The sequence below is a fragment of the Ascidia mentula genome, chromosome 1 (genome assembly GCF_947561715.1).
Source record: "Ascidia mentula chromosome 1, kaAscMent1.1, whole genome shotgun sequence".
In the NCBI taxonomy this organism is placed as follows: Eukaryota; Metazoa; Chordata; class Ascidiacea; order Phlebobranchia; family Ascidiidae; genus Ascidia; species Ascidia mentula.
Window position 1 is genome coordinate 5,925,470 of NC_138566.1, and position 13,154 is coordinate 5,938,623.

Sequence of the window (13,154 nt, forward strand, 5' to 3'; positions counted from 1 at the left end):
CCAAACAAATATATGCTTTTTAAGATATACAATACCCAAAATTTACCTGTTTTTTTGAAAAGTTAGTAAACGAGACTTAACAATTAGTAAGAACCAGGGGCTGCTCTCATTTATGGATCCCGCGAACACCATATTGGAAACCACTGTTAAAACAAAAGGAAACATTTCAATGTTTTTTCCCGTTAAATCGAAGACGCACTGCAAGTGATCACTTTCACACAGCAGCAACTAGATGAATAACACGGCGGTTTTGTGGCACAACAGCACACCGTTGTTTCCAAAAAATTTTCGAGTCTCTTTGGGTGTCACATAACAATTTAAACAAAGAAAAAAGTGTTTGTTGGGGGAATGGAGGCGACTGAAAATTGTAAACATTGGAACAATTCGTCCTGATAAATTTATAATTGGTGCGTCTGAAGTGCTATAAATAGTTTCCAATCGACGATCGCCACAAACTCTAATAACCAGCGACAGTAAAGTTGTTGGAGTTTGCATTGTTAGTCGCCTCGAAACCTGACTACAGTGCAGTTTTTCTTCTTCAGTGTGGACCACATCACTATTCCATCGAAAATGGGAAAGGGTGTTTTACGGAAAGTGAGTGAAGTATTCGATTGTTGGTTCGAGAGCGGATCCATGCCCTACGCCCAGATGCATTACCCCTTCGAGGTTGGTGGATTTTAGCATTTTGCTTATAAGAGCGATTAAGGGTTTGGGGATGTCTGTTGTTATAGTTTCGCATTTAGCAAAGGGACGCAAGCCATTTATGTCGTATATGCTTTTATTGAGTGGATAATTTTTGCTGTTGCGAAGACGCGAACAGATAACCAACTACCAAGGTGTAAGAATTATCAAAAAATTGTCTGCGGCAAACTTCCTCTTGCTTGCTGGAATAACTCATTTACATACAAATATCGACGACAACGCGCTCAGTTGTTCTCGACGTTCGAACAAAAGTTTTAGGTTACACGTCCCAGCAAAAAGTTCGCATTCCTTTTGTGTTCGTACTTTCCTTTGGGTAAACATCGGTTAATTCCACAAGCACTGAACTACTTCCAATGTCAAACCGCGCAGTAAAGTTTTTTTGTGTCCCAAGTAAGAGGAGCTATTTGGGTGTAACGATGCTTAAACAAGGCACGGGGTTAGCAAATGTTGCTCAAATGCTGGAGTGTTTAGAAATCAAACATTATAAATTGGAAAATGCTCTATTTTATGTGTCGGCAACATAAATCCCGCGGGCCGCATCGGGACAGAAAAGCAAATTCATTCTGCTCTTAACCTCTTCCCCCTTGTATAAATTTTAGTTACTGTATGGCCCGACAAGTGCTTTTATAGCACTGTATATTGTGAAAAATAAAAAGATAATCTATAAATGCGGCAAATTCGCAAGGCTCAACAACATCACAATCAGTGGAAGCAAAGGAAGCGTAAACAAAACGTATAAAAGTTGTACGGCCCGCAGAGACCTTGCGAAACCCGCGACCAACTAAAGGTTGCCAACCTGTGCTCTAAGATAACATCCGATCCTATACGTGACTACAAAATTCAATACGTTTCTGCAAACTGTAATTTCACCTATGGTTGTTATTTACATTAAAGTTACCCAACCACCACAAAAGGCATTTCACAATTTAGAACAAGAAAGAATTCGAGGATGGTTTTCCGGCGGACTTTATCGCCGAGGGTATCGACCAGACGAGGGGTTGGTTTTACACCCTTCTCGTACTCTCCACTGCTCTCTTCAATAAACCAGCATTCAAAAACCTCATCGTAAATGGTCTTGTGCTTGCAAGGTAAGCCCTTGGAAAAAGCTTTTTCGTCCTCAAATGCAAAAGGTGGTTTCAACATCTTCCAGGGTGCATTACTGTTAATTCTCCACATACATATAGTAAATCATTGCTACAACCTTGTGATAATTGATTCATCCAACATTTGCGTCGCTCGTAGTAGGTTAAACCGAAGGTGGTGGGTTCGATTCTTGTTATAGGCTACAACAATAGAAAGTTTAAGAAAGTGAAGACGACCTTACAAATAAATCAGATAAAACTATATCTTTCGGCGAGTTAAGAATAGCTGCTGTGGGTTACGCGTAATGCTGTATTAGTACTCCATCGTATAATATGCAACAAATAACATTTTAATAATCTGTCCTTCTGGCACAATTAAACATAACCTTCATTGACCGACGTTTCGACTGCTATTCAGCTAGACTTCTTCAGAGCGCCCAGCTGAATAACAATAAATTAAATTATTAAAATATAATATGTCTGGTGGCAACAGCAACATAATATTTTGTGCAACAAATAATATCTTGTAAAAGGTTAGCAAAGAACTACGTCACGTTTGAAGTACAATCGACAAAAAAACCAACATCTCTTGTGTAATATTCCAGTCGCACAATGCGATGTAACTTAGACCCTATAGTATTTTTAACACGACTATCGGGCAGTGATGGTCAAAAGATGAGCAAGAGGAAGAAGAACTACCCGGACCCGATGAAGGTGATTAACTCCTTCGGTGCTGACGCTCTACGTTTGTATCTCATAAACTCTCCTGTTGTCCGAGCCGAAAACCTCAGATTTCAAGTACGTTGTCCATTCTGCGACAGCGGTTGTGTAGGACGTGTTGTTTTACCGCATGGTGGTGCTATAACTTCGCTCTTCGTTTTGCTGTATTTTACGTCCGCGTGGAGGCGATGGTTTTTTTTTTTTTAAATATATGCATATGAAGCTTATATTTACCGCACAAATTCTCTGTACTGACCTTCGAAAATTATCGTTATAATAATGGTTGAAACATTTGCGCCTAAAGAAGTCTTTTATTTATACATTCTATCCCAGTAGGACAGAAGAAAAACAACCCTTGATGGTTTTATAATTGCTTAAACTAAAATATTTTAATTTACAGGAAAACGGGGTGCGGGATATTTTGAAAGACGTTTTTCTACCTTGGTACAACGCTTACCGTTTTCTCGTCCAAAACATTATCAGGTAAGCAACCTGTTTACTATCCTAAAATTTCGTCATGTTTCCATAATCAAACAGTGATCATAAATGCCATTCCCTAACTACAAACCCGCTTTGATAAGTAGTTTTATGCGAGCTGCAGAAAGATGGCCAGTGCAGCTTGATGTATTTGATAGTTTTACCTTTAGTATGTTTAATTGTACTTTTAAAATCGTATCATTGAATGGTAGCCAAATGAACGATATGATACAGCGTAGTAACTCAAGAAACGCCTTTTTTTTTGTAATGGAACCCAGTTAGGGAATAGTTCGTGTATTCAGTCTTTCCAGTTGGTCATGGCCCTGACTGAAACATCCATATATATTCACTGCTTGATGGGCACTGACCGCATGCGTTTAATTCCCCAACGTCCATTGCAGACTTGACAAAGACGAGAAGGTGACGTTCGCTTACCATGAAGAGGATCTCGGTAAGTCCCAGAACATCATGGACCGGTGGATTCTATCCTTCACACAGAGTCTTGTGAGATATGTCAAGCAGGAGATGAAAGGTTAGTGGACATTGGATTCGCAAAAACAACTTTCGCGCCTCAAGCATGTCTATGTTACTGGCTTTTTTGTGCGTGTTGAAGGATATTCCGCGGTTTTAGAAACAGTTCTTTAGCATATATTGTGTACATTGCTTTTACCAATTATAATGAAAATTCGAATCCCTCCTCATAACAGTAAGTGCATAGAGATTTTATCAAATTGGTCGTTAAGCGTTCCGTTCGGCTATGTTATCTCAAGGTTCTGGCGTGTCAATTTCGTATCACAGTTCGTGACATTGCTGGTACATTTAACGGGAAACCGATCTGTGTTTAACGGACAGACTGTGTTTGACGGACACATCATTGTCGCCAAGCTTGTGAGATAAAACGTTAAGATGTCACGAAAGCTTTCAATTGCGGTAAAAGCCAATGAAAAATTGCTAGCTTTCTGTCGCTACAGGAGTACATTTGAAACCCATTTGGACGCTTTATAGACTAATGTACTGAGCTGCCCATCCTAGTACGTGAGTTGGCATTGTCATTATACGGAGACAGCAATGCACAAAATGTCCTCAAATCCGATGTTTATCAGAGTGATTTAAGCTTATAGACAGGTTGTAATTCCTCTGTTTCCATTTCCTGCAGTACTTTTCTACACACACAAAATTGCTTGCCAGGTGCACGCAATGGTAAATATAGAGCAAAAAAATCCTCATGTCGCCCGTAAACATGTCAGCATGGCAATTTACAAAGCAATGAGCTGGCTTATCGCCATCCACGACATGCACACCGGACGTGATTGGCACCCCCGGCTTTCTGCGACAGTGCCGCGTTGAACCGAGACACCCTTTTGCTCTGTACGCTGCTATTGTGGCGTGGGAACGGTCACCCAAGTTTGGTGGTAGTCCAGAGGAGAGTTCACGATTACTATTGTCCACCCCAAACGCGTTGGTCCTGTTTTAGTAACAGCCCTGATTACCCGACGTTTGGCAAGTGCGTGTAATTGTCCCCTAATGTAGTCAAAGGGTTTGCAATGCGGACTTGGTTACGTTCCCACATTTGCTGAAGCAAAGTCATGGCAATTTTGGATATACTGCGGTCCTACAACGAGGAAATGGCCTAGTCTGTTACCCTGTGTCCTTTGGCGGCAAATTCCTTGGCTTGTGGCTGGGATCGCATCCTATATGGTCGGTTTCTACCGATCTGTGTCCTGGTTTTGGCCATATATGGATTCTGTGCAAGTTTGTTCATATGGCTCCTGAACCCGAGTCGGTTTATTTGATGAAACAGTTGCGGTTTGTTGTGTTTCCGCTTCCCATAACATCCGTGGGATAAAAACGAAATGAGCAGTTGTTGAAACGGTATTCGCGGAAATTCCTGAAACACGCTTTTTTAGTGAGCTGCAGACCGGGCCAGTTCCGTCCTAATAGGTTTGCCAAATAGCCAAGCAAGACCTCCACTTTGTGGTTACTGCGCAATCGCTTTCAACCGTTGAACACCAAACTAGCTATAACTCTGAAACACCAAGCAAATGCTAAAACCAATAGTGTCGCCAGGCTACGTGTCACAAAAATCTTGTATAAGCAGTAGAACTTTTTTTCAACTTACACTTGTTTTTGTCTTCACATCGCAGACAGCATAGCTGCATGTTATCAATATGTGTTGTGGTGGCGTTTTGTCTACTTGTCGGAGATTCTCAAGCCAACAGCCTCAACGAACAGCCCGCGGTAATTTCAAATAAAAACATAGGCTTGGGCCATTCTGCCGCGGCCAGAATACAACCCTTTCCGTGTTAGAAAAAAATTTAGTTTTGGCTCCATAGTTTTATTTAGTCTACCTTCGGTGCCACTTTGCTTGGTTGTTTGAGTACAAACCGTTAACGCTTGCCCAAAAGCTTAACGGACATAAAGGGTATTGTTTTTGTTGGTGTATAACAGGCCACAACATACTGCAAGCTACATACAAATTAGAATAAGTGATCACATTTAGTTGTTCTATAATCATTGCCGAAAACAATCCAACCTTTGTTTCGACACAATACTCGTAACTCAGCTGCTAGGTTTGATATTTTGATTCTTTTGTGCGTGTGACAGCTGATATGAAGCATTTGTTTTGGAACACTATCTACGGATTTACGCATAATTCTGAGAATAAGGAGACTGGCCCATACTGTTGAAAACATTGACATTTTTTATGTTATTTAAAACGTTTCGGCAAGAGCTTGTGCCATCATCAACAGTTGAAAATGAAGCGGTTGGTCCATCTCCAGGATTACATGGAGTTGACCTGACTGGCGTCACAAACATGTTTAAGTCGTCATACTTCTTATGTTGAGGTTACTTTGGGTTACGTTATTATTCGACGGTTTTTAAACTACGTCAGCATGCGGCCTGCGAAAATATTTTTTTCTGTTGTGGCTATTTCCAGTATAGTGCAGGCCTGGTACATAGCTTCACAATTCAAACCCGTTTTAAAATAAAGACGTGCGAATAGGAGGCATCGTGCTTGCTACTTTCGTGCCATCGATCCTTCGAATAGGAACCGCACTCTGTTCAATTGTCTTTCTATGAGCCATGATTTTGCAGATTTGCGTGGGCACAGTATCCACTTTGCTCATCTAATATGTCCACTTGATGCAGAGTAACTTTAAGACAACATGTACATTGCCCATTGCGCGAAAAAAAGCAACAAGCACGTCAATCTACAGAAACGTCAGGATATTTACTTGAGATTGCATGTAAATATTTGTCGTGTTTTTGTTAATATTTTTTTTTCTAATTTATCAAAATTTTCTTGTCTTTTTGTTTTATTTTTGTGTTTGTTGTTGTGGGTGGTTATGTCAGCACTGTACGAAACCTCGAAATGGTATAGTCTACGCGAGTAGAAAAAGTTTGTTTTAGTGGGAAGGATCATTTTTCTGTACCTGCACGTGATATTGATGTTGCTGCGATTGACAACATTGCTCTAGGCAAGGGAATTCAACTCAAAAACATGGGTTCGCGCCATTTCGTTGTGCACCATCTATCGCGTGCCAAACATTTGAGTGACCTTTTTTAGGGGTAATGTCTCAAAACCATTATTTTTTTGACCCAGCTTCGGTGAAAAATAATCACTTTAAACTTGATATATCTTTACTAAGAATATTATTACTCACAAATCCGTGGCATGTTTTCAAAAATAAATTAATTCCAAGATAAGAAATATCTGCCATGATGACCAACATGTATATATAGGTTTGTATATATAGTGGATTTGAGCCATATATTTAGAAAACGCTTTCGGATCGTGTAAAGGAATGTTTGATAACGTTTGGTGCACAACTATTTTGCACTTCTGTCATTAATTATCTTGAAACAACCGCTTTTTTGAGAACGAGAATATGTCCAATTACGAGTTGTCGAGTTTTGCGGTGACAATCGAACATGCCTTTTTTTGACATGTGATGAAATGGCTGAGGTCAAATTATGACGTTGTTTTTGGTGAGCTGAGGAAAAAGTTGGCCGCCAACAGATGTTTTTTTTGATGCGCAAACATGGTTGTATGCCAAAAGTGTTGTTTACAAAAATTCTTGCGTTGTTTAAATTGCGGAAAGTTCGAAGTGAATGGGTGCAAAATATTTGGAGTTGATAACTTTGAAAATGAAAGCCAAAGCTAAAATGCTGTTATTCATTAGTAAACGTTTCGAACACTAACTGCGTTTATCATCAGTACCACAAATCGAAGTAAATTCGAAGTAAATCTTCCCCGATAAAAAAACCCAAAACTTAATTCCAATAAAATCTTCTAGTAAACCAAGAAATACATCTGTATAATGAAAAAACGGCGAGGAATGACGTGACCACAAATACCTCCACATTTTTATTAATATGTGCCCGCATCATAGCTACAAGCAAAACACTCAATAACCCACGTATGGCGAAGGTTGAGTTGTCATGTCGCCGAGTTAGATCAGAAACTCGCAACCGCACTGTCACGTGGATTTGTTGGATATGAGAGCGAAATTCTCTGCGTGCGTGTTGCATAATCCACTTGATGAAAGAATTAAGTTATTTGTTTAGTCGGAAAGCTTTTATTTGTCACGAAATGGAAATTTGCGTAAAGATTTTTGTTTTTTTGTAGTGTCAATTTTCTCAACACGTTTAGATCAGCTGCCAAGGTGGCAATACACTGTAAATGAAAGTTGTTTTTCACTTTATTGTTTTTTCTGACGGTTTCAGTTAGGAATGTTCATTGAAAACAGCGGTTTGTTTTTCGCATCTCGGTCAACTTGCCTCTTAAAAGTCATTCTTTTAGTTGCACAAATACCTCGGGTCACTCAAACTTTTGACAATTCCAAAACCGACACAAGCGCAAAATAACAACTATGCAAAGATGTGTTTTGCTGCCGTCGCAGTCGTTTCCTGGATTTTGGCTGAATTAAATTGCACGCTTTTTCTGTGAACTCCATCTGCGAAATTTAAATCCGATGCAAAAATGTGACCACATGTTATCTGACGTCATCGCAACTAACACGTGACTTCGGTGGTTTTCTGAGTGAAAAATGTCGGGTTTCGCAGAAATTTCGTCTGTTTTTGTGACTGGGCGTCCATCACAGAGTATCATGCTCATGTTGATCTGTGACTTTGCGCTTTTACTGCATCTGCACTGTTCTGCACAAATATTTTATAAGTTGTAGCCTATTGACTAGTCGGTCTGTTCAATTGCATGCGCAAAGACTGAACCGAAACAGCAGATATTTGTACTATTACAGTGCCAATTTTCATCCGTTTAATTCTTCCCGGTAAATGTACAAGTTATTTTTTCAATTTCTTCTCATTAAATTTAATTTGCTGAATACAAATTCGTATGCAATAATTAAAGTGAAGTGATGTGGTGTGACGTCCAAGTGTATTTGTTAGAAGATTGCGTCGTTTTACTGAACACGTTGAATACAACCAGTATATCTTGGTCCATGCAGATGTCAGACTTTTATGTTTTTGTTAATTTTAAACATAGTGTTTAAAATCACGTCATAATATTCGATTGTAGAAATTTAAGTTTATTTTGCGAAATTACGAACGATAATTTATTGCATTTCTTTGTCCTTATCTGCGCTAGGCGTTAGGTCGACAAAAAGCTTTAACTCAAATTGACAAAAATCTCTAATCACATCTGATTCGCTCATATGCTGTTACATTTTGTTGAAATGATCGTTGGAACGTAGAGCTTAGCAACCAGACGTGGACAAATATAATTTTTCATCCTTTTTAAGTTAAATTAAAATTTGATGTGCTTGGGTTCCTTAATTCAAATTAAAACAAAGTTATTTTTTTAGTAAAACTGCCACATATCAGATTAGCACGAGAATTAAGCTGACACATTTTTTCCCAAACTACATTGAATTGCCAAGCCCAGTGAGTTGCTCTCATTCGTTAAACGAAATTAGAATTATCCATAGTTGTCCATGTCATGTGGCAGCAACTGTGCATGCCGCACAGCGTCGCGGTTAACGAGCTTATCGAAGCGGGTGGCAAGCTGCTTACAAATTGCATCTTGCGCCTACGTGACGAATTAAACGCACCGATAGAGTCGATTGGCTTTATCGGGAACTGAATCTCCGCTATTTTGTCTTGCCGCTGCATTTATGCTCAGCAGCACGTTTCGAACGCCTCTGTTATCAAGGTTTTGGCAGCTGTTGCATGTATCTTCGTCATGGCTGTCGTTTGCACGCCGATGAGCTCGTTTTTTTGAGTTTTTGGTGAAACATAGAAGGGGGTTTCTTGCTCCAAAGTTTCTTTAAGCGTTTTTCAAGTTAATCGTTCGTGGTACGAACTGTTAAATAATTATTTTTAACCACCATGCACGGATTTTGATAGTTTTGCGAACTAAAAGGTTGGTCCGTCTTAAAGTCAACGTTGACATATATCTCCTTTGGCAAATGTTATCCGCATTATGGCCCAACCAATTCGTTCTGACAACTTTTTCTTAAATTTTAGAAAAAAACTACATCAAAAATATTCTTTTCCGTTTATAATAGAAAGTTGAAAAATGTATAATATCATGCACTCCAAACAGGGGTCGGTATCCTTTCCCCAGACCCGATCGAAACCCAGCAAGGTATCAGCGGGCTGTATTATTGCACTATCATTCCTATCACTTTTTTCAATGTTGTTAAACATAGTGAATTTGGAACCTTATTTTGTAACTATCCTTGTTTTACACCCTAACATGATAGCACCCGTGGGCCCGTACAGTTGCTACAAATTTTGAACAAGCTGCATACCTTAGCTTATATGCTCTAAGACCTATCACGACTCAGAATACCGAAAGAAGGTTCAAATAATAGTTTGACCTTTTGCGCATGCCAACCTTGAAGGCCTTGAACAACATTCTGTACGCCTTGATTGATGATGGTTCGCGTGTTACTGGCCGTCACAGAACATGCAGCTTTGCCAAAGCATTTTATCACTTAGATCAGATAATGGGATTATCGGCGTAATGGGATGTTCCGTAACACCTATTTGGAACATTTTCGACTGCGCATTGCGTCAATGTACTCGGTATGCGGCAAATTGATATTTTGGGTCTGTGCCGATCTTGCTTTTGAGACAAAATCTTGTTTTCACGCGTTTTTTGCAACATATTATTTCCTGAAAACTGAAAATAGGCTTTTTTTCCTGTCCTGCGCGAGCATCTCCGTCTTTTCAATCAAGTATTCTTTACAGTTTCAAAACTTAAGTTTGTTTTTTTACAAAAACAGTTTCAATTCGACCTCCAACAACATTTGAAGGTTGCTTTTGTTGTAAATCATACTTAATTAAACAGTGTCAAATAACTGATAAGATAGGACGGCAACCTTGCATACAAAGAGCCAGATAGACCCTCCTTCACCTAAACGAAACAGACCCGGGGCCGAAAAAAGCAAGTTTGCAGGAATTACTTTGACTCGTCGATACGCACTAAACACAGCAACCGCCACTATACGATCACAGCACCAACCGACACTTGCAAAACGGACTTGCAACAAAGCACCTCGAAAGTGTTAAATTTTACAAAAAAATGTTTACATTATTGTTTTCCCAAAAGCGAGCTTGCCGCCCCCATGGAGCCGGGACAAACAGATGGAAGAGTTGCACGCGGCTCCAAAACCGCGGGTCGCCTTCTCACCGTCGTACTTTCTTGGTGTTACGTGGTCGGTATTTGCAAAACCGAGCAGAAGCGGCTTTGTTACTTTACTTGTCTTCTAATTATGAGCAATTGCTTTTCGGGGTGTTGTATTCATCTCCTTTCGGTACTCACTTTAAAATCGGCGAGTATTTAGGCGAGTACTTTACTTTAAAACCGAAATTCATTCTTCTTGTAACTTTCTTGTCCTATTGGTCGAACAGTGGATGAAAACACCAGATCTGACAAAAATGAAAACGTTTAATTAAATCACCTCAATATATTGGAAATACATTGAATGATAAATGAGTTGTTTAGCTTTAACTTTGCCATTTTTTAATGTAATTTTTTGAAACAGTTAGCCAAACAACCCAGATATTCTGTAAGCAAGCATACAAGGCTACTGTTTTGACCTGTAAGGCCCCATCAGTGAAGTTTGGTGTAACTAGGATGTTGTTGAGCAGTTAAACGTGAAGTTCAAATTCGTAGACCTTGTTTCATTTTTGTCAAGAACCCATTGAACACGATCGTACATTTCCTGCGAACAAAAACGAATGCCAAATAAAGTTGGAGTTTATGTAAGCGTTCAAAGGCGGAAGTTATCACGATTTCCTCAAATCTTTCATGTATGCAAATAGTTGTTTAAATATTTTCGGTTTTGTAAAACTCGCAATCACACAAATTTCACAGGTGCCGAGCTTGAAATTATGGTAACTAGAAATTACCGATCTTGTGCTACCGACTGATCTGCCCACGTGTAAGTACTGTATAGTTATAACGCCCACGCTTTAAACATTCCTCATAAAATTGATACTCTTCTACTTTGTCAATCGTCACTAAAACCAGCGTCTTTAATTAAACCAAGTACCAACGTCAAGGTTTTTAATGCAATTAGGTGGATGTGTTTTGCTTCATTGAGGCGCGTACAGATTCACTCTTAGTCGCTTCATAAGTCAAGATCTTACCTTGTTTATTCATTTCTGTTCTTTGTTTGTTTTGTGTTCATAAAAGTTACGTGAAAGTTTATAAATTTACCGAGTCATCCATTTTTGATCGACAATTCTCCGAGCCGTTGAAAAGGAGATTAGATTAGATCGCACAGATACGAAAGCAGAAGCCCGGTTTCTTCCTGTAATGTGCACACAGTACACAAGCAAGAACAGACGTGCTTTTCTTTTATTTGTACATGCGAGGAGTTAACATATGTATGGAGTAAAACAATTCTTCTCACTTCTGCAAAGATCCCCAGCTCTGCTTGTTGTTAACGTTTGGAAGGCGCTAAGGCAGAGGAGAAAGACGTATTTCTAATCCCTCAGTGACTCACTCATCCTGACTTGTGCATTAACTGCCCGCGCAGGAAGGTCCCATCTCTTTTGAGGTTCCCGGTGCAGATTGTCCTTTGGAGAATCTCCACTTCTGTTAGGCCAATTCCTTTTTTGCGGGTTTGTGACCTTTACTGCTGGGTGGGTGAATCATGCCGCAGACTTTCGCCACCGGTCTGGTAAGCGTTCCCACCTGGCCTTTTGGGAGTTGCTAATTGGACATTGCATCGTACCTTAATTTTCAATGGCAGGCCTGACTCTTGTGTGGTGATGGTTTTTCATCGTGTTCGAATACTTACGGTAATAAATATCTCACACACACTTTTGCTTACATTTTTTTCCTCCCACGCGCATGTTTCTTGTCGAATATTATCGTTAACTCAAACCCGGTGGAAAACTTGGACTTGGATGTTTGGTTGGCTTCTGTAGTTTATTCCCGCCCACGCTGTCTGTCAACAAGTGGCGGTTTCCCAACGTACGTTTTTTTTTGCGCAACCGGTCAAATATGCCTGTCTTATTAATAGAAATCGTGTTTCTGCGTGAGTTTTAAGTTTGGGAATGCTGGAAAATCGAATTTAGTCCTTAATCCGCTTTGCATTAGGTTTATTTAGAGGCTTGCGTAACGTTGATCATTTTTAAGTCTCCTCGTGGGTGTTCTTCTGTTTTCACTGCACATGAAAACAACTTGAGTAAATATTATTATGATGTTCGTGCTTTTGCCGACAAACGCAAATAAATCCATGTAAATTTTTTGGTTTGTCAGGGCATTGGGCAATAAAATCAGCGTTTGTTTTTTCTGAAGGTCAGTTCCACAGAAAAAAGGCAGGAAACACAATATTCGGGGAATTAAGTGTGTGTGGGAGAAAACGTTAGCAAGCTTTGCCGCAATTTCGCATCCGTCTGTTGTTTTTGGGGGTGATAGCCAAACTACAAATTCATGGTAACATTTAATGCTATGATATTATGCAATCCAATACCAGCATGGATACCTTGTTTATCCATCATGCGTATTGTTCCATAATCGCTTCATACGTACGACAAGTGATCTGTAATTGTCCTGGTTTTACGTGGGAAAGAACACCTGCTGTTGGTTACTTCGTGGCTCTTCCCGCAGTTGTAAGAAACGGATTAGATTTTCTCCAATTTTGTTTTCTCGTTGGTTGCTTAAGCGCATATTAAACACACCAAACGTGAAAG

At 39.6% G+C, this 13,154-nt stretch overlaps 1 protein-coding gene across 1 annotated transcript in view; it reads left to right on the forward strand.

Moving 5' to 3' along the window:
* Positions 1-13,154, forward strand: part of LOC145909026 (isoleucine--tRNA ligase, cytoplasmic-like) — a 42,688-nt gene that overhangs the window by 4,329 nt on the left and 25,205 nt on the right. The window contains exons 11-15 of the mRNA XM_082996350.1: positions 543-666; positions 1,633-1,790; positions 2,447-2,582; positions 2,905-2,987; positions 3,383-3,513. Of these exons, the coding sequence (XP_082852476.1) occupies positions 543-666; positions 1,633-1,790; positions 2,447-2,582; positions 2,905-2,987; positions 3,383-3,513 (632 nt within the window). The remainder of the gene's footprint in view (positions 1-542; positions 667-1,632; positions 1,791-2,446; positions 2,583-2,904; positions 2,988-3,382; positions 3,514-13,154) is intronic.